This window comes from Electrophorus electricus, chromosome 11 (genome assembly GCF_013358815.1).
Source record: "Electrophorus electricus isolate fEleEle1 chromosome 11, fEleEle1.pri, whole genome shotgun sequence".
Classification (NCBI taxonomy): domain Eukaryota; kingdom Metazoa; phylum Chordata; class Actinopteri; order Gymnotiformes; family Gymnotidae; genus Electrophorus; species Electrophorus electricus.
Genome location: NC_049545.1, coordinates 14,101,614 through 14,126,802, shown reverse-complemented (window position 1 = coordinate 14,126,802; position 25,189 = coordinate 14,101,614). Strand labels below are relative to the sequence as shown.

The window sequence follows — 25,189 nt, the reverse complement described above, 5'->3', positions numbered from 1 at the left end:
ATTTGGATGTCTTAGCTGCTTTACCTATTGGGTCAGTTGGTTTGGTGTTGATAATGTGCAGACTCCCCCACTGAGGCAGCAGCGCCACCATGTGGTGGTCTCTCGTAGAGCGCGAGTCTATCGTGTGCTCTGCCCTGCAAGAACTGGCCAACCATAACAAGTGTAACAACAGTTGAGTCCTACATGTTCAGAACTACACATTATTGCAGAGGGGAACCTGTCGTGTGCAAATAAAATCAATATTATTCCATAGGGCAAAATGATATATCAGGAGGTGACATTTTGTAAACAAGTCTGCTGGTAGGATTTATAGATCTTCTGAGTTGCCATAGAAACCCATGATTTCTAAGCAAACCATTTACAGTGATTAAATATGCATGATTTAATTAAAGCCACATTTGAAATCTAAACAAGCTCAATTTCCTTACATTTTAATTATTCTAATCAAATTCCCATTGAAGTGTAATGATTACTGGAGCCGTTTCATGAGCATAACGGGAAGCGTTAGAATATTAACTATTCCCATTTTTCTAGAATATTGTAAAAGTGTGAAAATGCACAGAATGTGAAGCAAGATGAGAGCATGGCCAAAATATATGCACATTCTCCTACAGAGATCTATATCAGTGGCATTGAAAGTCATTTGCTGTGAAGTATATGCAGGCATGTAAATCAGAGTCATGCACTGGGCTCTGAATTAGAGTCTATTGCCACGTACTCCATGCAAGGCATTCCATATACAAGAATTGTGGGTAACAGCTTGCAAGTGTGCAAAGTGCTGATGCAGTTCAGATAGGCCCGCTAGCTCCGCTAATTGCTTTCGTCTTTTGTCGGGGCCGTGCATTCATGCGCTGCGTGCGTGCGTCCGTGCGCGTCTGTCTGGTAAACAACACAAGTACAACATGGCGAAAGTGATGACTGCTTCTTTTTAATAACACAAAAGCAAGATGGAAGTAAAAGAGGAGAGGCTGTGGGGGGGGTCTATTGCTGAGGAGGATTACTGACAAGGGGGAGCTGCTGCTGACCGAGCCCAGGCCCCGGCCCCAGAGCCGGGACAGACCCACTTAGAGCAGGTACTTGGAGATGCCACCACCTAATTGAAAGTGCAGCTTTTAAAAACCAGAGATTTAATAGAAACAAAACACAAAATGGGGACCATTTTTCACCAAAGCACCTCCAGGGAGAGGCAGCCAAATTCATTAGGCGCACACTCCGCTTAAGCAACCCAGATGACAAACTGTTTCGGACTGTTTTCTTTGTGTGTGTGTGTGTGTGTGTGTGTGTGTGTGGTGAGGAAGGCACTAAATATAACTTGACCCCTCTCTTTGACGTTCCACCTTTTATTTTCGTTCAAGACACTAGATCATCTTAAAATACTCCGAATACCAACTCAATACAACTTTCATTATTTTGATTTCATTCTACAGTTTAATCTTTTTTTCCTCCTGCTTCTTTTTGTCTGGAATTAAACAGCACTGGGAAGGCCTGTTTACTTCCTCCTAGCCCCAAAGCGGCTTGAGGATGGGGATTTGGTGCTCTGAGGCGGGGCTGAAGACTTAGAAGGGGCAGGGGCAGGGGAGGAGCTAATAGGAATTACAATAGGATGAGTTGGAGGCAAGATCCTTTTGGGTGCGGCCATGGGCTTGATGTCTGGGATTTTATCGCCATGCTTGAACACGCTGACGATGATGTCCACTGACTCACCACCATACTTGTTCTGCACACACATCGTGAACTTGCCCGAGTCCTCCAGGGTCACGCCCTTGATGGTGACGCTGGCAAATTTTCCCGAGTCCAGTAAGATCACGTACTGGTCACCAGGCTCCACCTCCTGGTCATTCTTGAACCAGGTAACCTGTGGTTTAGGGTCACCGCACACTGTGCAGGTCAGGCTCAGCGTCTGCAGAAAGCCAAACAGAGAAGAGATGCAGTAGATAACAGTGTATTTTTCCCATGCAATATATCCTTAAAGTAGAATGCATATTTTTAAACCAAAACCATTTTTTTTAAATCTGTGGCATACTGTCTTTCATCCCAGGAACTCATTTTGGATTTGGGTCTGCTTTAAAGTAATTTACCGCAACAGTGACTTTTCCCACTGTTCCCCAGTGGAGCAGCTTGACTCACATAAACAAAACTTGTTTGTTTAAAATCTGCAAATTATCCAGCCTGCCAATACATATCTTAAAATGGCATTCATATGCAGTAATTCTTCACTGAAGGCTTTTACTGTTATTAAACTCCATTTTCTGTCAATATCAGGCAATAACATCAGTCTCATTTCTGACTTAATTGTCCCACATGAAATATTCACAAATATATATACATATCTACGTTTTTATGAATATTTCATACCGGTACCTTTGTAACTAAAACTGTAACCGGTGCCTTTGTAACTAAAATAAGTAATGTTGATTTCTGATTAAATTTTAATATTCTGTTAAGTTTATTTTCATATGGATACAGTATATATACATAAATAATGACTTTAGCCCAGTTTTGTCATAGTAAAGTAGTATGTTAAATTTATAATTGTTAGAAATGTTTTAAGTAACACTTGCTTTACGATGTTCCAATGAACATTACACTACAACGTGTTAAGCCACTTCAACTAACTGTTACAAACAAGAGGGTGGAAGCACTGGAGACACCTTCTGCCATCGCCCATTTAGAAGAACCACAACCATGCTAAATCCAAATCCAACTTCCCACACACACACACACACACACCACTTCCAGCTGCTCCGACCTTGGCTTACAAGGCCAGAGACAGCTCACATGCCTCTAGAACAGGAGAAGAGTGCTGACTGCTCCTCTGCATTCTCTCTAGGAGGAAGACAGGAGATGATCCTGGGCCTGCCTGCTACTCATCAACAGCTAGCAAGAGCACTGAGCAGCAGCTGGGTCAGAGGCACGGCGGCCGGCGTAACGGCCTGCAAAATGCGGGTGAACACAATGCGCCAATACCTTCGCTTCTGCGCTATTTGTCTCTGAAACCTACACGACTTCGATGCCTGTGCATATTTTTTTGTTTTTCCCTCACGCATGTTTGCTTTGTGTTACAGCACACCCGTGCTGAGGTGAAGCCAAACCTTCTTTTCCATGATACTGACGACATCGGGCAGACCACCAAGCACTTTGCCACGATCTGGAAAAAACGAAATCATGGCACATGGAGTCACACCGAAGGATATAATTATATCAATAAAAGAGCCCAGCAGGCGGAGGGGAGGGGCTCGCATTCAGCATACTCACTCTTTTCGGCATATGCTTCCGCTCTGAAAAGGAAAAGAAGAATGGCGTTGTTAGTGGGCTCATTAGCACGCGCTAATATTTTACCCCCACGCTGACATGCGGCTCACATGCTCTGCATTGGTAAGCATTCCATGCAACAAAAAAAAAAATACAGCCCAAATGCATTGCCTCAGAAGCAAGGATCAGCTTACTTGAGTCTCTGGAACTCCACATATGCATTATCATAGACTGGAGGGAAGAAGAGGGAAAACACAGTAAGAAGATAAACACTGCGTTTTGACAGAACAGAATAAGGTGAGACTCGAGAAGGAACTATTTTCTGCTTCTACCCCCTGATTCCTTGTTTCTTGTCCTGCAGGGACAAAGGCTCATATCTCATTATTTTAAAAGCTTTGTTTTCTAGTGTTGCAGGGAATTGGTCTTTTCCTCCTACTAATTACTGTCTCTCCTCCACGGAACTGCCAGACACCAAGCTGACTTTAGTTATGTTTGCTGTGAAACAGTCTGTGCACTAACTACCAGAGCCGGGATCCACACCTTTGATACTTTGCCTACGGTGGTTTTAGCCCTAGATTTGCTAAATTCTTTTGCTTGTATGCATAGCGGTGCAAATGGCCTGTGCTTTTAATCAGCAGCATACCTGAATTAACTTTATATATGTATATATATATATGCGCATATACTTGAACAAAACAACTTTGAAATAAAAATAATAAATACTTTTTAAAAAGCTTTTCCATTCGGATAGAATTCCATGAAAGGTACAGCTACAAGGGATATGAATTTGCGTTCAAGGGGGGAAGGTTGTGCAAAAGTGATATGATTATTCCGAGGTCACACAGACTGTTCAAACCTTAATTAGACTTTTTCTTGTCTTTGCCTGGAACTCTGCTGCTAAAAGGCAGTGCTAATGCTTCACTTTTTGTGAGTCATGAAACACATCATTAAGAGATTATGGAAGACCTGCTCAAAGCGAGCTCCACTTGCCTTGGCCAGAGAGTTCAAGGGTGCGGGTGTATGTCTTCTCAGCGTCCGTGATCTGAAAGGTGTACACGCCTTTATCTCGCTCAGTAGGCTCAACTATCTCCAGACTGGCCATGGCTGGGGTCCCACCCACACGCATCCTTTCAGATGAACTAATTTTACTGTCCCTGTTAAAACATGAAATCTATGGTGACATATTGCTACAAATCTAATACCAAAATCACATGGGTTCATGTTAAGTCTGTACACCTTTATAAGACCAGTAGTGTACTCGTGCAGAGTGCATTGAACTGTGTGTGTATTTGCCATTTTAATTCAAGCAATTGGCTTTCCAAATCACAGGGGGCAATTTCCTGGCAGATGTCAAGTAACTATGTGAAAAATCCCTGCGGAATCGATGCCTTCTCCATGCTCATTTCTCAGGATGCGTCGGTGGGAAGGAAAGACACGGAACAACCACTTCAAAATACTAATGCGGGGATTAGAAGGCTCACGAACGCGAAACAAAAGTGGGCCGCATTTGCGCATAAGACAAAGAGGCGGGAGCAGCCTTGTCCCACTCATTGGTATTCCTCATACTCCCACACCTTCCCAGAGCGAACCCTACCTCTCTCCCCAACCCCCCTAGAGGCCCGGTCATTATGTAACTGTAAATCTGATAGGTTTGGTTTGTATTGACAGAAAGCGAGCCACTCTCTTGTCACTCAGCCCAAGGTAATTTCCCGTCGTTCAATAATCATTTTCATGCTTGGTGCAGTAAAGTGACACAGCTGTAGACAAAAATCTTCAAATCACATTTGCATGTGACACCGCTGACACGCACACAGGAGGGCAAGTGTAGGTCACACATCTGCTTCATGTCCACGAGCCGCCCTCCCGCACCTCCCAGTTCCATCCCTGCACATCACACCCCCACCCCATGTCACAGAAGCTGACAATGCGCAACAAGCGAGGAGTGGGAGGAGCATATGTACTTTAGCATCCAGATGATCTTCATCTCCTCTGTGTAATATTTCATATGGCACTGCAGCATTATCCCCTCGGCAGTGCACTGGATCACCAAATCGCCAGCACTGGAACCTGTCCAAGGCAAAGAGGGACAGAGAGAAAGAGATTGAAAGAGAGTGGCTTCCTCAAATTTAAGACAGGCTGCAGGTTTTTCCTGTTATGTAAAACTTCAGCCCCACATTGAGGTGCACATTGGAGTCTGCAAGGGAGTAACTGGTGATTGGTTTGGGAAATGGGAGATTAGCACTGGGATTTGGAAGAAAGGAGGTTGACATGCAATAATCCTGCAAGACAGAATGCACCGCTAATGAGTGGCTCACAGTGATTAGACCAAAAAATACTGGGATCAAAACCAGCCTATGATGTTATCCGTATTGCGTTATTCTTGACTCATCAGCTGTTAACACATGGGTTATTCAATTATCGGGACACTGCTATTTATCATGGGTTCTGTAAACAGGTTGATACCTTGAAACCAGAAACGTTATTTATGACAAAAGCCAAACAGCATACAGATAGAGCGTGAAGTAAGCGGATTTAAACTTCAGTAAATGTGTGTAATGTCTTACTACTGAATGAAAAAATCAGCCTGTTTTATGGAAGTCTAAGAGTTCACAGACTTGACATTCAGCCAGACCACCTCGGGCTCAGAAGTGCCGAGGTATACAGCAGCTCTTCATCATGATTCAGGCACTGGTCAGCAGCGGCACTAAAGATGATATATGGGAAATCATAAAAGCTTAATAATTGCAGCTCTGATTCTGTTTAAGATAGACGGCCCATCTTTGAAGCACCTGATGGGCAGGTGAAATCTGGTCAATTTAAGATCTGTCAGCAGTTGGACACCGAACGCCGACCAGCTGTAGTGTCAGAAATGGGGCTGCAACACCAAAGCGATACGTACCAGCGATTCGGGCGAGCTCGTTAACAATGTTGTCAAAGGCTGCGGGTGAAAGAAAAGGCATGTTAAGGTGGCTTCATGGGACATTTTCTTAAAGTCCACAATATTGCATGATAGAACATATTAGCCGAGGCAAGCACCCAGTTACCTTTGCCAGAAATATCAACCTGTGACTCATCTTTTCCTCGGTCGTCGCTGATGGTTGCTTTATGCATGCCCATGTCCTTCTTTGAGAACTAGAGATGTAGTTCCAGGAAACACAAAAACACATTTGAGGAGCTCTTCCGTGGGCTGCTCACTCCAAACGGCTCACTTAAGGAGCATTATATGCTCTGGGCTCCTCAGCCAAGCACCAAGATTTCAGTGAAGTGTTTAGGCAGCAGCGGCTGGGTAAATGGGGGCCAAGACCACCCACCAGAGGAGTCAATTAGATGTGAAGCACAGACATCCTCCAACTCACTGACTAGGGTGTCTTTGTAGAAGGAGTTAGCACTGGAACTGTTTGCCCTTAGCACTGTGACTATATATATCGTATAATTATGTAACTGACAACTCTGTTGTATACTATTACTTTCCCATTGATACCTACTGTATATTCCCAAGGGTCACTCACGTTGCCGTCAACTAAGTAGGGTCAATTTGGCATTCTATGACATTTGCCATGTGATAGCATATGATAAGGGCTACAGCAAAATCATGAGTTCAAGGAAAAATCTACATGTGCAATATGTAGTTTTTGGATGCATTTATAACAGGTGGCAAGAGATGAGGCTCTGCTGATCACTGCAGCTGAGACAACGTTGCAGGTGACCATAATACTGATTTGACTTGAACAAACAAAAGGATGTCTTATGTCATTCAGGAGGAGAGGACAGCATGGACCACCTACTCTCCAAAAAGAATCACAGGGTATTGGGTTTATTACTCTAAGATATGAGATTGAGAATTGTGGGAATAAGCTCAATGCATATGCGTATCTGTCTTATTTTAAATATTTAACAGATCAATTAAGACATTATTGTTGTTGTTGTTGTTGTTGTTATATATTACCATAAGTTTCTTGATTTCCACTGAGCAGTCACTCAGTGGGTTAGGTTAGTCACACTGCACGGAAGTTTCATTACTGTACCTTGGTCTTGTCCCACTGTATAACCAAAAGACTGAAAAAATAACATCCTTGATACCGGACAGCATTGCTAACAACCATAAACATCAGCTAAAATCTTGCAGTGTGATCCAGTAGTTAATCCTGAGTTTAAATGCCATACATGAGCAGTACTGCTAAAGTGGCTGTCACAGAAGACATATAATGACCCTTCAGTTTTCACAAGGAACTAATGAGCCCCATATTCTCTACTTGGGAGCTGGTACTATGAGCAAGTAATAGCCACATTGAGCCAGATGTATATTCTGGAAATGGGTGGGACATATTCATTCAGCCAATTGCTACTGCCTAAAGGCTTGACTGAAATGGGTTTCATCAAATTACATAGAGCATCTTAGTCTCAATCACCTGTTTAGTGAATTTATGTTTCACACAAAACTGGTCAGATTGTATGGTCATTACCATGGAGACATATCTGCACTTCATTGTTTTAGAGTCAGTTATAGTAATTTCATGCAATTTTGTAACTCTTTAAGAGTTCTGCTTAGATCAAAGCATTTGAAACACGCTTTGGGCATTTTGGCTTGCATTTCTTTGAAGATTGCAGAAATCTGATTTACCTCTGTAATCATGAACCTGACAAAAGGGGCCAAAAAGCCCTACTGATCTGGCATTGATCCAGCGTTGAATCCTGCAATTAATCTCCACAACTTTATGATGGCATAAACTAACACTGCAAACGCTTCAACAACATCTCTTACTCCTGACTGCCGTTGCACGGCAACCTCTCATCATTCCACCATGCTGCTGGCTAAGCCCTGTAACAACAAAGCCGTTTGTGTCTGTGCTTCCTCGGCAGGGAGCAGAGGCAGCGGGAGTCGGCTCTCACCAAAGGCAGCGGGAGTCTGCACACTCCGGAGCTCAGGTCGGCTGGCACATCGGGAATCACTTCCACGTCGTCCTTAAACCAGTGGAACGCAGATTCCTTCTTCAAATTGGCCACCTGAGGGGAGGGGAGGGCATGTGAAAGACTGACAGACAGGGTGGGGTATGTTGGGGGGGGGGGGGGGGGGCGGGACGGGACGATGGAACAAGCACAAAACACGCCATCTGTCAGGCTCATTCCTCAAGCGCCTCCAAACACTGGGCGACCACAGTGATCTCTTCATGACAGAGACGAATGAGACTCGCCGTGCTAGCCGCAGGTATCGGCGCTGCCCGTAACCCGGGCCATTTGTTCCCGCTCGGCTGATCTAATTGCATGGAGGACGAGGGCTTCACTTGCCTTGCAGATGAGGCTGATGCTGGCGTCCTCGCTGATGTGGACAGACAAGAACTGGCTAAAATGAGGCCCTGGAAAAATGGGAAAAATGGACATGTCACATTAAAGGGGCTAGTGACCTAAAACACTAACCTTGCTAGCAGTAAATAAAGAACATGAAGGGGTAGCCCATCTGTTTACTGCTACCTTCTATTGGCTGGGTCCAGACGTTATTAGAAATTTTAGCAATGGGCACCGAATTGATTCTTTGAAGGTGCAGCAGTGCTTTGATGTTTCAGCTAGCCACATTACAAAGGCACTGCTGCCCGCAAACCCATTTCTTATTAAATTCATAAAACGCTGTAAAAATGCACAGCTTTTTCTGCATACCATCTATCTGCATACATAAATCCAAGATTAATTTGTGTCAACAGCTGGTAGGCCTGGTTCTGTGATGCAGATGGAAAATTGAGGTTTCACGACTCTATTATATGACTGTATTATATACCAAATAGTTTCAAGTTTCAAGTTTGACTATTTGGCTAGTCAAATATAAATATAATGACAAAATATAAATATAAAATATAAAAAAATGGCAAAAAGTACAGCTTGGGTATTAGTGGGCCACAGACAGATATTTGGTCTGGTGCAAGCCATTTCTTTCCCTTGGCACAGATGCCCGTGTAGAGTTCTGTACCCTCTTTCACGCGGATGTACTCCCTCCTCTGATAATCAGCCTCAGCCAGGGCTGCTTTGAAGGCTGAAGGGGGAAAAATATATAGCGTTAAGGGTTGGCAAGCAGAGCATGGGAGAGATACATCATATCGCAAACGAGGGTGAGATGACCCCCAACACAGGATGCAAGGAGGCTCACCATTCCCAATTAGCACCAGGGAGGACTGGGCCTTTGCCCTCCCATCCTGGATCTGCACGGAAAACGTGCCCTCGTTGTCCTCAGTGAAGTGATCCAGCACCAGCTCAATAATGCCCGTGGCTACATCATGTCTCATCTTGGTTTGCTATAAAAAAGAAAGACAGGTAGTTTTCTTCTGATTGCCGCAAAGGGTAGGGTTTTTTTTTCCTTTGGGTGGGGGGGTGGGTGATGGATTTGAACTTATTTGATTGGATCTGTTATTACCTTTTTCTTGCCGCTCACAGGCATTTGGGGGTAAGGCTGTGCTCAATGCGATGTGTTACGGTCGACATAATAAAAAGTTCTTGCCGAGCGCTCAGAGATTTATGCTGGAATAGGCAGTGTGGCAGCGGCTGTCGATGCAGCTCGGCCTAACTCTAGATGCCTACCTCACTGTTGACAAGCTCCTTGTTATTGGCAAAGAATTTGTAGGTCACAGCAGAGGAGATGCCCTCAGCTTGCAGCCAGAAACACACGCGACCTCTCTCCATGATCTTGTACGCCAGCTCGCTCTTCAGAGGGATAACTGAGGCAGAAAGAAAGGTGACGACAGCATTTTTTTTCCCCTCTGGCCAGGCTGTCATGGTTCATGCGTCTGACCTCTGAGGCGATACAAACATAGACTCAGTTTGCTCTAAATTCTCACAGGTCCTGTGTGCACTGATAAAAGATGGAATGCAGAAGAAACAGGCAAGGCTCATGCAGTAATCCCTGCCTTTAACTCATATTTTCTGTTGGATTTTGGGCCAACAGAACTTTTGGGCCATGCTGGAATTTAGCCGGAGTAAAGAAATAGCAGGAAAACAAGTTTTTGGGGCCTGTCCCTTACTCGGATTACGGATGTCATAGCTGAGGGCCATCATTTTCTCAAGCTCTAAAACAGAGAGAGAAGAAACATATTTTTGTACCATTAAACGATTATCAGCACTATAAAATAGCAATTATGACTTGATATGACAATGGGAATGTTTTAAGGAAACTGGCACTTTTGGTAAGACAGGCACTTTGATGAATGCTTCACTGAAACAGAAATGTTGAAAAAGCCAGATTCATTTTTACCAATCTTTAAAATCTTTACATTTTTTTATATGGTTCTAAGAGTAGAATATGTATTTTTGCAATATGGTGCACAGTTCCTCACAACTCTAGATTTGCCGTAAAAGCAAGAGTGCTTATAAAAATGTGTTATTAAAGGACAGTGGATGCTGAATAAATGCACTGATTAGAGCTACAAAAATCTTTCATCCATAATATTCCATTGCATTTGGCAATAGCTGTGGAGGTGAAAATGTGGCTGTGCAGGTCAAAATCTCTGTGTTGTGAGCATATTGGTCCAATAACTGCCTGGACTACATTAATAAGTAAACTTAGGGTCATAGTGTATCTGGCACTATCCTGATGTTCAGCATAACATACTTCATAATATGTTGTGCTTCTTTTATAATCATTTTTACCTGATTTATATTCATCATACAAATATGTCCAGGCCTCACCTTCTGCTGTGATCTTGTAACTGGCTGAAGCTCCATCAGTGTTTGTGACGGAGACTGAAAAAGTGCCCACATCCTCTTTATCAGGGTTCTTGAAGGACAGAGTTGATCTAGACGAGCAGAAAAAAGCCAAATGATTCATTGCATTTAAGGAGAGCAGCACGGTTACAAACAGAGTATGACGGAACTGCTCCATTCTCAGATTTCCCACATTTTTTCCCCCCTTACTGGTTGCCTGATGTTTTAATGGAGATTCCTTTGGAGAAGTCCGTTATTTCTTGGTAGGACTTCTTCCACACAAACTGCGATTTCTCAGTTATCTGGCAGCTCTCAAAACAGAGGTAAACGTCACCCGTCTTCTCATCCACTCCACATTTGATTTCCTTGGTGCCTTGACGACAGCACACAAAAAGAAGAGGATTTACACATAAGCCAGGTAAATCGGGTGCTGCGTAAAAGGAGCATGGCATGGCCATGTTGGATTCGTGTTAAGGACATGAAGGTCTGCTTCCCATGTCTGTCTCCAGTGCCTCAGCTCCCTAAGTCTGCTGTCCTGCACTGAGCCACTGGAGCACAGACGACCCCACAGTGCACTCTGGTGGCCAAAGACTGACGGGCCTCACTTTCTCCATTATGAATGTTTCAGAGGGGATCAAGATGAATCATCATCATCTCTCCTCGGCTGGCGGCTGGGTTTTTTCTTTATCGGCAGCTGGGCAGACAGCTGCTCCCCGCGCCACTTCAGAGCGCCTCCTATAGCAGCTCCCACACTGCCTAGAACAACCACTTCGCCCTCACTCTCTGTCACAGTCTCTCTCTCCCTCTCTCTCCCCTCCCATTCACACCCATTCAATCTCCCTCTCTCTCTCATTCCAACCTGCTCTCTTTCTCACCCTCTCTTCCCCTGGCTTTCTGTCCCCCTCTCATTTTCCCCCAGCCGCTCTCTGTCCCATATGACTCAATATCACCTCAACAAGCTCTTTCATTGCGCACCTGACCCCTTCAGTTTGCAGTTTGCCTATATCTGCTTTAGCTATATTTGGAGGGCGAGTGTGTGGTCATGTGGGTTTTTTTGTTGTTTTTGTGTGTGTGTGTGTGTGTGTGTGTGTGTGTGTGTGTGTGTGTGTGTGCGTGTGCATGTGCATGTGCATGTGCATGCAGGTTACCTGATAGAGCCTTGGCATAGACCGGGTCAGAGGGGACGGAAGTCTTGCCAGTGCCACTGGCGTTCTCTGCACGCACCCTGAACACATAAGATGAGCCGGTCTCCAAGCCTTTCACCTGAGGACGACCCATCGTCAAGGTTACTAAATCCGCTCACAAGCTTGTTCGGCTTTGTGTGCAGCACCAAGTGCTTGCAGGTGTCTTTCTTCTCCACAGATGTTTTACCTTGAGGTAGCAATGGTTGACAGCGGCCGCATTGGCAACCGTCCAGGTGTCTGTGCCTTCCTTGCAAATGTCCACATAGTAACCGGTAACAGCGCTGGCACCATTGTAGACAGGAGCCTTCCACTCCACCACCCCGGAGTCATCTCTTATCTCAGTGATGCTTAGGTCATACGCTGGCCCTTTGCAACACATCAACACACAAACTTCCATTTGTATGTATTATTGCAAACCGCTAAAGAAAACAAAGCACAGTGTTTCAGCTTAAAGGGGCAGTTTACTTTTCCTTAGACAAACTTTCCTTAGCATATTTGTTGACTCGTTTTCTGTACGTACCTGGCTCTGGCATGGTCCAGGCCTCACATCTGAAAGGTGCGCTGGGGGAAGAGGGCTCTCCCAACCCGATGAAATTGGCAGCATAAACCCTGAACTGATACACTGTGCCAAGAGTCAGTTTGGGAACCTGCAAACACGGGTCACAAAACCAGTCATCACCTGAAGCTTTTGGTCACGCTACTCCAATCCTCTCAGTAATGTCAGCGGTAACACAAAATGGCATCTGAGGACATGTTGTAGCTACCTTGTACAGCCTCTCCTTAAGGGGTGGCACATTAACCTCTCTCCATTCTCTTTTGGCCACATTGTACTTGTCGATGTAGTAGTCGGTCACCGGGGTGCCACCAGAGCAGAGGGGACGCTTCCAGTTGAGCACCATGGACTCACCATCACAGTGGAGGAGGGCCACACCATAGGGGGATGAAGGGAGCTCTGGGGAGAAGACAAATAAGATGCCCCTTAAACAGGATGCATGACAAATCTGAGTGTGATGGTTCTGAGTGCACCAGCTAGCACCAGATTTGAACAAATCTGTTTCACAGTCATTTGTTATCTGCCGCAGCTTAGAACAGGAGACTGTATAACAACAGGCTTGACACATCATATCTGGCATTTGAGGCAAATTACCAGTATTAATTTAAGATTAAAATTGACTTTTAAACTCAAAATGTATAAGATGCATTTGAGCCTTCACAATGACTTACAAAGCCTCCATTTGTGTATGTTATTGCAAACTGATAAAGTGCTCATTTATTATCATTTTGTAAAGGTAGACAGCACTAAACCTTTGAGACACTGAGCATATACAGTATATGTACTACATACATATATAGCAGTCTTGGTACAGAAAAGGGCAATTGCTCCACACCTTCAAACACTCAAGCCTCTATTTGAAGGTCCAGGTCTACACACTTCTGAAAAAGCCCCACAGTGCATTGCAACCAGCTCAATATATCTCTATTTTCAGGCAGTGCATATTTCACCCTCGACAGTGTTGCTAAAAAGTGCATCCTATGTGGATTTAGCAGTGTGAACTTTTACCCATGCTCTTCATACAGTACTTTAAAGCACTTTGAGGTCCTCCAAACTCCTCGCTTGCCATTGCATTCCCCATAGTTTGCTCAAGAAAAGTACTTGCAAACGTTTTATGGAGGGAGCATGGACCTAACAAAGCGTCCCCTCTGTTCATGCAAACCAGCAGGACTTTTTTTTTACTACACCACAGCCCATTTTATTACAGGGAAAAAGGTTAGTGTGTTTTTTAATTCACATACATTCAAGAATGTTTAAGAACGTTTGGGCTTGTACTGAAATGTCTGATTTGTTGGTTCTTTATATGTGTGGTTTACATGTGTTTCCTGTGAATTTAAGACGTAAAACAAAGATGCTTGGGAGAAATTGCCATAGTGCTGCGACTCTGGTACATGACTAGAGCCCCATTTTGTGGCCTTTTACTGCATTTGGGTGCCATCTTTCCCACCAGCCAGCTCTTAGTATGTGGAGGGCTATAAATAATTTATGGCTGGAATTGTAACTTGTCATCAAAATTACATTAATTCAGAATAAAGTAATTATTTTGATAAAGTGTAAATTGTTTATCAAATCAGAAAAAAATGCTTGAAATTTCTTCTGAAGAAATCTGCACTGCTGAGTGAATTCACACAGATAATGTTGTTCTAAAAATAAAAAGGATTTGAGAATTATTTTCCCAGATCACCAAACATCATCAAAGAGGTGCCTCTGGCTACACCCAGTGGGTGACTAGCAGAAACTAGCCCTGTTTTCTTGCTTTCTTCCACTCTTGTCACTGCTTACTGCATCTAGATCAAACCGCAGCAAATAACCAGTGCCTCCTGCTGCAGTTAAAGGCGGACTCTGGGGAGAGCTGCTATGAGATTTCAGCTTCTCAGCAGGAGCAATGAAGTGGTTGAGGAGGAGGGTGGTAGGAGGGGCCAGTGATGTGTACGTACTAAGGGCGGCCCGCACAGAGAGTGGGGCAGATTCCTGTGACTCGTCGCTGAGTCCCAGCTCATTGATGGCCTGCACGCGGAACATGTACATCTCGCCCGTCGTCAGGCCATGGACAACAAACCTGCAGGAAGACAGACAGCCCTTCATTTCCAGAGGGAGTGGCTTCTGCTGTATGGAACAGGCTTTAAAACACTACACAGTGTTACTAGTATGCTAATAGAGTGCTACTAGAGTGAAATGAGGAAACATTTTTTAAATTCTGTCTCTCCCAGAAAGAGGACGGTTTTCTCAAATTATTCAGTGCCAGCAGGGACACAAACATGTCACAAAAGGAGTTGGGCTTATCTGAGGTAAAACAGTATACTCACACGAATAGAGGTCTTGGCAAATGACATGCACATGTCAGAATACTATATAACATGTACCTTGTGTCCTTGAGAGGCTTGTGGTTAGCAGAGGTCCAGTTCTTCGATCCTTTAACACATGAGTCAATGTAATATCCAATGAGGTTGTTAGGCTCCTTTGGAGGGGCCCACTGGATCAGTACGGAAGTGTCAGTTTCTCTTGTGGAGACCACCTGACCAGGAGCCGAGGGCACACCTGGAGGACCAGAGAACTTCACTTGAGGGGTGACATCACACAACCTTGATTGGGGTTTTACACAGCATGCTATTTGTCATGGCCAAGCATGGGCAGTATAATTACTATTCAAAAATGACAACAAAGCCAAGCCCTTCATTATGCTCCATCTCTAAGTGATACTTCTGAACATGCAACAATCAAATCCTAACTGGATATATCCAAGGTAAGGAACCAATAGTTTACTCAGGAGAGACTAAAATGTCCTGAAGTGTTAGGAATCCTGAAGTCTTTTTCTTCATCCTTTCTTTCATTTTTGTCTTTATAAAAATGGCACAACTTTTCCGGATATCTTACCCCGCAACACCTGTGTCCGGATTGGTCTGGTGGGCTCCGATGGGTTGCTAATGCCGTGCATATTGGCTGCGAGCACTCGGAAAAGGTACTCCTTCCCCTCAGCCAGGTCAAATACGGCGTAGCGTGGCGAGCGCACAGGAACCTGGGTGTTAACCCTCTGCCAGGATCCACTGCCAACCAGCGACTGTGTGGGCCCATAGAGAAGCATTCCATTACCTCACAGAGTCACGCCAGCCAACAAGCCACAAGCAAAGAACAGTTACACTAATTCAGACCTCCTAATTTTATGGAATTAAATGGCTGGTTCACGGATTCATTTGAGCTGTCCTTAACGTGCACAGTGAATGTGAACTGGTGATGGTTTGGTATGCTTTGTGCAGGAGCTGTCGAGTATGGAGTGATGCAAAGTAGCCAGTAGTTTGTTTATCTGCGCTGAGCTTAGGGTTCCAGGGACGAATGAGACCAACCTTCTCAATGTAGTACCACAAGGGGGCCTTGCCGTGGTAGACTGGGGGGGTCCAGCTGAGCACAACATATGTTCTGTCGGTCTCAGAGGCGTAGACTTTGGAGGGAGCTCCTGGAGCTTTTCCCTCAGCTGCAGGCAGAGCACATCAAACAGAATTACTGTTCTTGCCAAACGGTGTGCTCACAATCATTCTATCGCTCTCAGTTGCACACCATCACGCCAACACACGCAGAGAAACATACACACAGCCACAAAACATCTCTAGCAAATGTCCTCCTAGAGTCTTTTGCTTTCAATGACACTATCACAGCATTAGTCTGAGTGCATCATCACTGCCTCTGCTGTGCACCCCCTACCCATCCACACACACACACACACACACACAAACACACACACACACACACACAAACATACGCACACATATGACTGTACACCCCCCAACACCTGACACAGCTTGATGTGTTCATTTCAATTTGAAAAAGCGCCACAGATGTTTGGATGTTCCTCTCCTGATGGAATTCTCATCAAAAACTAATCTGTACCTCTCAGATGAGAGCCAATTACAGGCCATGTAATCACTGTTATTTTCAAAGGACAAACCCATGAAGAGAAAAGTGAAAATAAAAAGTTAAATGAAAACAACTGACATTGTACATACAAACATGTAGGGCTTTAAAGGTTCTTTAAAAGAACCTTTTTCTGTAGCCCTTCCTGAAATACACTTCGCCCAAACACAACTAATAATGGCAGTAATGTGCGAATGCACGATACCTTCAAGGTCGTCGTGAATGGTCACAACATCGAGTTTTCCACCAAGCTTTGTGGCTGTTCAAACAAAGAGTGAAAATCCAACATCTTAGGTCATCAGTGGGCCACACCAGTGCAATCTCACTCCAATGGTGGTTGTGCATTTTTACCTTGAAGTCTCCCGAACTCGGTGGGGTCCAGAGCGGCGACTGGGTTGGACATCCTGGATGGCCTGCTGATGCCATGCGAGTTGACAGCACGCACACGGAAGCAGTAGGAGTGGCCCTCGAACAGGCCGGACACGGGGTACTTGCAGATCTTAATGGGCGAGTCGTTACACTGCATCCAGTTCTCCATCCCAACCTCGCAGCTGTCAAGAAAGGAAGACACGGTTGAAGAGAGCAAAAAGTGAGATAGGGAATACTTTTCTAAAATCATCCAGATAACCAGGGTGCGTATCCTGTCATTACATTCGTGTGTACTCTGAAAGACAGCGAAAATTGCTGGCCCTCTTAACGTCAACATGTGAGCTTAATGCCCATTGATAGTAATCGCAGGGATAAGCTTTTCTTCCCCACCTGATTATAAGTTTGGTGAGCAAAAATAGAAGCAACACAGCCTTAAAGTTCCACAGAGTTAAAATAATTACTGCATAGATTAGCACATATGAACTGGATTCAAGGGAAAGGGCCCTTTTTTCATCAAAGCTTAATTGTTTTTCATTTTTGAGGACTCCACTACAATGAGGTACATATATAGCAACACCTAATGCTTTCTTTTCTGAGATCAGTATTGGTAAGGTTCCCCCAATGCACACATACACAGTTGTGAAGTCAATCAGTGTCAGGTTAGCTAAGGTTTTTATGGTAATCATCAGACATCTTAGCTCAGTCACCGGTCAACAAAGTATCCAATGATGGGGCCCTCTGTAGTGGTGTTGGGAGGCTTCCAAGACACTATGACATAATCTCTATTAGCATCATGGATCTTAATGTCCATGGGGGCTCCAGGGGCCAAAGGAACTGGAGGGGGGCCATCTGAAGAAAAACAAAACAAAACACCAGTTGCAGGTTTTGTGGGAAGTGTAGTTCTACAAGTTCAAGTTCAAGAAGACCTGTACGAGGGTGGAGATATTAATAAGCAGCCTTGACTGAAGTATAGCAAGGGGAAATCTGTATCGGCTTCATTAAATTCAGAAATCTTTACCCTCCACAAAGACATAGGCCTTGTGGACTGCATCCCCTCCCTTGGTCACCATGCGGAGCGTATAAAGGCCCTCATCATCCTTGGCGAGGTGAGTCAGTGTGAGTTTGGCAACACCTCCCCCGGACTCCATTTTTACCCACTTAGATTCTTTCAAAAGGTGCTCTGGAAGTTGAGGAAAAAAAACTTGTCACATGTGCACCTGATTACTTTTTTGAACCATACATGAAATATAGCCTTTCTTTTCTAATATTTGCCCGTGATGTGGAACAGGGCTGTAATTTGATCGTGTTTTTGTGGGCAAGGAGCGACAGTGTGTGTCACAGAACAGAGAAAAAGCAAAGCTCAATTTCAGTGTTACAGACCTGATACAATATGAAAAAAGAAAGAGTATATAGAATCTGCTCAGAGGTGGTGAAAGTGTGAACTGTGAACAGCCATTAGAAGGATTACATAGGTCTTGAATAGCAAGTATGGAAGATTTTGGACCTCAGTCTGTATGTGTGATAAAGGTGGAATGCATTTCCTACCATCTCTGTACCACTGGGCTTCAGGCTGCAGATTGGCCAGATTGGGGCTTATGGTCATCTTGCAGGCCAGAGTGACACAGTCACCCTCTTTACCAAATGTCACATCAAATGTCTCCAGAAATGTGATATTGATTTTGGTGTATTTAATCTCAGGCAAGATGGCATCTAAAAAATGCAGTAAAAGAAAAATTTTAAATCATAACAAAGTTACATGGCATCTAAACCACAGCAATATCTAAACTAAAAGACTAGTAACTTTAAATTCAGGTCACTACATAGGGTTTTCTAAAGGTTTTAAGACTTGCTTATAAGTAGTAGACATACATATATGAAAGCTTATAAATCTAACTATACACAGTTGAAAATAAATGCTTATTCCAGAAAGCAGCATTCATAAATACATAGGTTTTGTGAACTTGTGTAATTTTTATGAATGTCAAATTCAGTCCTTAACTAGGAACTTTCAAAGCTTTTAAACTTACACTGATAGGACATCCAAGAATATGGAGAGGGTTTCTCTTCCTCTTTGGCCCCTGTAAAACAAGCCCAAACAGATATTTCCAGTTACAATATTACAGTAACTCCTTCCATAACAGAAATAACTAAAATCCAACAATATATGAAAAACTATCCAGGGAGCAGGGACTCACTCTTGACAATCACAGCAGCCTGAGAGGAGGCCTGACCATGAGAGTTAGAGGCTACAGCTGTGTACTGGGCAGTGTCATCAATCCCACACCTGCATAAGGGACACACTCACGATGGTGGATGTTGTACCTCCACTCCCAGACACCACCCCAGGCTCAGATCAATACACAGCTGAATCAATAACAATTTCAATCTCATTCGACTCATAAATCAATTGATAAATCTGCCAGAGCAGCACAATGTCTGCTTTGATTGGATATATGGCGCGGTAATTTCTTAACTGACATTTGGACAGCACACAAAATTCTCCCGTCTGAAATGGATAAACTCTCGATTATCTGGCGCTGGGAGGTTAGTGGGACATTGCCTGTGTGCAGAAGAGCACAGAGCGTTAGGACACGCACTGCAGTGAGCCGTCAATGGCAAACATGTGACGCTGCCGGGAGAGAGGCGAGCTACAGTAATTTGACCTTCACCCCGATGTTGCTATTTTAAAGTAAAGATGTTGCCATCTTCGCTGACGGTGCAGCGCGTTACCCTTTGTTAAAGGGAAGTGAAAATATATTGTTCGTCGCAGGAAGAATGCAGAATATCAACGTCGCTGTTAAGGAGCTCCGGCCTGAAGCGTTATAGGCGAGCGGGGTTTGCGATTTGACGCAAGGGCCGGGTCGAACGTCGGCGGGACTGACGCGGGTACAGAGAAAGCGAACCCACACTCTTTAAGGAGCTGGAGGATCGTATGACGCCGAGATCAGCGTTTATGCATGAACAGCTGACAAGGGCTCAAGACGTGAGCGACGCCCAGGTCAAGGCTTGGACTAAATTAAGAAAGGCTCACACGCGCGGGCATTCTCAAAGCTTCCTTTTGAGGAGGCTCACGTGTCCATACAGTTACTGTAGGGTTACTTCACTGTGGAGGACTGCGTGCAAATAGAATGGCAAATAATCACATTCTTCTGGGATCAGTCTTTAGGTTTATACATCTTAGTTAATACAAGTGTATGGATAGAGGGTAGATGGAGTCTGATCATTTATCTGTAAAAAAAAAAAAAAATTATCTGGGCAAATAATATGGGCATTTATTTATTATAATATGGGCAACATTTCACCAACCTTGTGACAAACTACAGCTGGATGATTGAAAGTTTAAGAAAATATTAAAATGTACATACGGGCATGAAAAAAAATCTCTCTCTAAACTTGGTCAGGTAACATATACAGTAACTTGGAGTTGCTAAGTATGAGTGTAAAGAGGCCTACAGTGAATTATGCCATTCTATTCTAAGTTATTATAAGAACAATAGACCCTGAAATTACAGTCATTTTTACCTAGTAGTTAGCACCCTCATGTTGGAAAAAACAAAATCTAGACCAATAACATAATTACTTTAAAATGGTAAGGCTGTGAATTCCAACACTGCCTTCCACAAAGTATTTCCCAGAAGAAATGTCCAGGAGAACATCATCCTTGAACCTGTCAGAAATCAAAAGATAACCAGTTATTATAGCCACTATACTCTTCACCAGATTTTTCTGTACATCTCAGTGTAATTCAGTATCAGTTTACACACTACTTAATAGACAGGGGTAGCATATACAGTAACGGCTTTACATTATCTGTGCATTAAATGCATTTCTTTGACAGAGTGTCAGGCCTTTTGTCTGCATGCTAGCATATTTTAATGTATGCTTTTATTGCTTATTTTACTTCTTGCATTGGGGTAGTGGTCATGCAACCCTGACCAGTTCGAAGCTTTCTCTCCTGTGGCCCTCTGTCGATCACCACAGCCCTGCATGATTAACAGGTGCTAACTTAAGCCTATCTACTGAGTATGGCTGTAGGAGTGAAAGTTCACAATTCTCCTTTTGTGTTCTGGCTGTGGTATTATATTGCAAGTCCATTCATCTTGATTTGCTACTACATGACTTGCCACTAAAACCATGAATGACTGAGAACTCCCCTAGACACTGGTCTGCGCTAGTTTCTGCAGGGCCGCAGACAACCTGTGGTACTTTTTATGGCATTTAGCTGACTTGACCTGTCATTGACTACAGTAGGCTTGTCCATACTCACCAGCTCACTTGCGGGGTGGGGTAGCCCTCTACAGTGCAAAACAGCTTCACAGGAGTGTTCTCAAACACAGTGTGCGACCTCAGCCTGACCAGGAACTTGGGGCCCCTTATCATGGATGACTCACGGACATACTTTTCTGGAACCTTCTTCTCCACCTGTTAAAGGGAGAATGAACAAAGGTTTTATTGCCTAATTTGATTTTTAAAATCTCTGCAATTCCAAGTAGATGTTCCATGTCACTGATATAAGGACACAATTTAGTCTAACTTAGGAAGCATATGACTTTCAAACACATTCTCCTAAGAAACCCAAATAAAAACTATATTGTTAGACTAGGGTTCACGAAGTAAAAGCTGTTATAAATGTAGGATTACTGTAATTAGAGCTGTAAGATGCTCAGCATTCAAAAACATTTACAGACAAATTCTTCATGTAATGTTTAGGTGCAGACACTCATAAGGGCATACCACTCTCTTGATATTCTTCTCTGTTTTGTATTCATATCTTACTTCTTCAACTTCAGAGCTAAAAGCACAGATATTCATACACATTAGAATTAATACGGTGCATGTGCCAAATGATTGGGTGCAAACAGTCACCATAAGTGCAGTGAATACACAAGCACATAATCAGAAAGTCAGCACATATATATGCAGGTCCATTATAGTAAACATTCACTGAATATGGCCGGCCAGACCAAAACATGGAAGAAATATTAACAGAATGATCTTGTAAGATTCTCACCAAATTGCACTTAATCTTAATCTTGACTGAAATGTTTTTGTGGCAAAACTGCTTTATTTAATCTTGAACGAATGTAGTTCAGATATGAGGTCTGATTCAGAATTAGAATTAAGTTCTAATTTTAACAAATTTAATAACTATTTTATCTGTATCTAAAACTCCTACAGAAGCTATGACCTCAACCCATTCCAGACACTAAACCTATACATAAAATTAAGAAATGTTATCATTCACTACAGTTCCCTTCACTTTCTGTCCTTATTATAAAACTGTAGTTCACTAGATAAAATGAAAACCAAAAAGGCCTCTTACTACCTTTTGTGTTAATACTAATAATATCAAACTGCAATTTTGACTGCAGTGTAACATCAGTTACATAAAATATCTGATCCACAATAAGTTTAATGTGTAATGTCACTGATGCATTTTGTTTGAGCACAATACTGTATCACTGCTACATGTGGTATAATGGCCTACCACTATAGCCTACTTCTAATGTATTGTATGCCTTTCAGTTATTAAAACATGCCAACCATAGTTCTCAAATAATTCCAGTAAATCTCCTATGGACCATAAATATGAGAGAAAGGACATGTAGGACCATCGTTTCCAAACCTGGTGATTCACCAGGAAAAGTTAATATACTGCATTTTATCTGAAGAAATCCCAGACTACATATTTTTACCTGGAGTAATCCTGGACTACATATTTTGAATGTGTACTGCGGTAGTCTTCAGTGAAATGCTTGTGTCTGGCGAGAGCTGCAGCCATGTTCAACAACCTCAGTGACCTTTGGATCAAAAACCAGTAATAGAGTTATATCCTCCACAAGCATAATGAATTCAGTAATTTAGAGATAAAATGCAGCGAATGCCAGCTGAATCAACATTCATTAAACAATTTTAGCCCACTGTTTTGAATAGGATTCATTTTCTGTGTAATTTAGATGTTGCATAGTAAATTTAGTTCAGCACAAAGCTGAATGCCAAACGGAAGGCCAGATTCAAAGAGGTTTTAAATGAGAGATGATCGGCCGGGGAAACAGAGAGAAATGGATTACAGGTAAAGCATTCTGTGAAGCATTTTCCGCAGACGATAGATCAGACCGCCTATGAAAAAATCCGCAAATGTTCATTAATTTCTTTGTTCGCGTCTGTGTTCCCTTCACTTACAACTACCATTACACGTTGCTACATCAAGATATAGATACTGTACCACATCACACATCAACACGAAAATATACATAACTGCCATGTCAAATTGCAAAACAAACCGATTAACAATAATGCTTATCTATCCAGCTAGTTCACTTAGGTGACTGGAACCATTTTCTCCTAACTGCCTCCTCAAAAAGCTAAGCTACATTTCCAGTTGCACCCAAAGATTTTCAAATGAACCTGCTCACATTCTTTTCATCTCGTGAAACAAGCTGGACTGAAATTCAGTGGTGTACTACTCAATAAGGACGTGATCACACACTGTTTTTGTAACATTTACTGCTATTCCATACCTCAAAAGAAAAATCTGGTATTGCGGACTTCCCAAAATGTACATCTAAACCAAAGGCGCCCCCTTCTATCGCAGGGGTGTACTGTCTGAACGCAACATGGAAGCAAATAACGACTTAAGACCCAAAATGTCAAACCTTTTACACGTGCACTAGCATTGCCTACTAGAGGTCTACTGCCGGCGTTAATGTAGTTATGTAAGAGATGCATTTAATGTGCACGGCAGGCTCTGTGAAAGTTTCGGTTCCAGCTAACTTTTTATTAATAATAATTTACATCTAAACCAAAGACGCCCCCTTCAATCGCATCATAATGATGATGATGATGATAATAATAACAATAATGTTGGGGATGTTTTTACACAGTCAATTATCACTCTGTCTATTCATATAACATATCCATATTGGATTACTCTTACATCCTTAATCAACCAGCAGCAGAGTTAAAAATATAGCAATAGTGGGCTAGGTCTAATTAAGCTATCATACTAATCATTATTGTCACCATAGTAATCATCGCCATCATTATCATTAAGGCAACCAAGGACGAAGATAGGTGTTGAGAAATCGCCTACATTTTCCCTCAAGATTCAATTTCAGATATAAACCAGCTACTGTAAAAACTGTTTCTGCAGTGTCTATAATGACTTTTACAAAGACTTTTTACAAAGTACAAAAACATTTTTAAAAGCTCACAGACTTACCCCGAGAGACTACAGGAGCGCGAAGCACAGATACATCAGCCTCAACTCGCCTGGGAGTCACCCGGTGATAACAAAAATATTACCCACACAGAAAGCTGTAGCGCTCGCATCCCATTTATGGGTAGGCCGAAGACTATATATAGCATTTACACTAACCTCCCACATTATTTCTTAGCCAGAGGGAGACGTTTAACAATGCCGTAAAGGACATATTATTAGGTGTTTAGTTCCATTTATATATCTGATTGAATAGGTTTTGTGTGAATTTATTTGTTTTAAGATATCACAAAAGAAGAGGATAAAAGATAAAAGCCTTTGATTTAAGATATAAAAACTAATTTACAGTAAAGTAACCTGTCTATATATCTTTTAAGATCAGTCTTTTTCTCTTTTTTAAAATCCGATTGTTAAATATTACACATTCTTAAGACAGCCCACTGCCGAGTTCTATTTTTGAAAGCAGATTAAATTTACAGACATTAAGGACCATATCTCCCAACGCAATGGCTGAAGCTCTGGCTATTGCCACGACCTATACTTTTTGGTGTATTTTCAATGTTGAATAAGTCGTTTGCTTCTTAAGTTGTCAGACCTGCAGTTTTTCCGTAGTGCAACAGTTACAGGCTACAGAGCGTTAAAGGCAAAACATTTTTATTAAACTGAAGCAGTGTGCAAGTTTCCGCAGAAGTAGACAAAAAAGAACAGTTCTCCTTTTGGCATGCATAAATAATTTAAACATTTTTATAAGAAACTACATAGGTACAATCTCCCAGAGGACACCAAAATTTGACTGTCGAGTAGAAAATTAAATTGCTTTACGATACTGTTAAAGCACCCAAACTAACATGGAAGGGTATATTGCTAATTATAATGGGACATTTTAATAATTCTTCTTAGTAGTAATAGTAGTAATAGTGGTGGTGATGGTGATTTTAGTAGTAGTAGTAGTAATAGCCTATGTATTTAATGAGTAGGATAGTATTTAATAATAAGTTGGCTAATATTTAATAATAAGGATGA

General features: G+C 42.7%; 1 protein-coding gene across 1 annotated transcript; it reads right to left on the bottom strand.

Annotated features, from left to right (window-relative positions):
• Nucleotides 1–1,275: 1,275 nt before the first annotated feature.
• Nucleotides 1,276–24,247, bottom strand: myom2b (myomesin 2b). Its single transcript, XM_027023031.2, has 36 exons — nucleotides 24,170–24,247; nucleotides 22,644–22,748; nucleotides 21,682–21,739; nucleotides 21,215–21,369; nucleotides 20,528–20,614; nucleotides 19,143–19,231; nucleotides 18,975–19,025; nucleotides 18,493–18,657; nucleotides 17,966–18,127; nucleotides 17,655–17,796; nucleotides 16,930–17,129; nucleotides 16,784–16,837; nucleotides 16,014–16,141; nucleotides 15,547–15,730; nucleotides 15,036–15,210; nucleotides 14,610–14,731; nucleotides 12,884–13,071; nucleotides 12,640–12,766; nucleotides 12,307–12,485; nucleotides 12,084–12,198; nucleotides 11,146–11,308; nucleotides 10,921–11,027; nucleotides 10,257–10,301; nucleotides 9,817–9,953; nucleotides 9,389–9,533; nucleotides 9,212–9,274; nucleotides 8,539–8,606; nucleotides 8,143–8,256; nucleotides 6,297–6,384; nucleotides 6,152–6,190; nucleotides 5,214–5,319; nucleotides 4,243–4,406; nucleotides 3,447–3,483; nucleotides 3,256–3,278; nucleotides 3,093–3,148; nucleotides 1,276–1,900 (listed from the first exon to the last, which is right to left on the bottom strand). The coding sequence occupies exons 2-36, from the start codon at nucleotides 22,727–22,729 to the stop codon at nucleotides 1,490–1,492; spliced, it is 4,233 nt and encodes a 1,410-aa protein (XP_026878832.2). The 5' UTR covers nucleotides 22,730–22,748; nucleotides 24,170–24,247; the 3' UTR covers nucleotides 1,276–1,489.
• Nucleotides 24,248–25,189: the final 942 nt, after the last annotated feature.

What these genes read in the sequence shown, in the direction of transcription:
- myom2b (XM_027023031.2), bottom strand. Translation starts at nt 22,729, where the DNA reads ATGGCTGCAGCTCTCGCCAGACACAAGCATTTCACTGAAGACTACCGC. An exon ending in AAGATCATCTGGATGCTAAA is followed by an intron (nt 4,407 to 5,213) that starts GTACATATGCTC and finishes ATGTTTTAACAG; the next exon opens with GGACAGTAAAATTAGTTCAT. An exon ending in CCTTGAACTCTCTGGCCAAG is followed by an intron (nt 3,484 to 4,242) that starts GCAAGTGGAGCT and finishes TCTTCCCTCCAG; the next exon opens with TCTATGATAATGCATATGTG.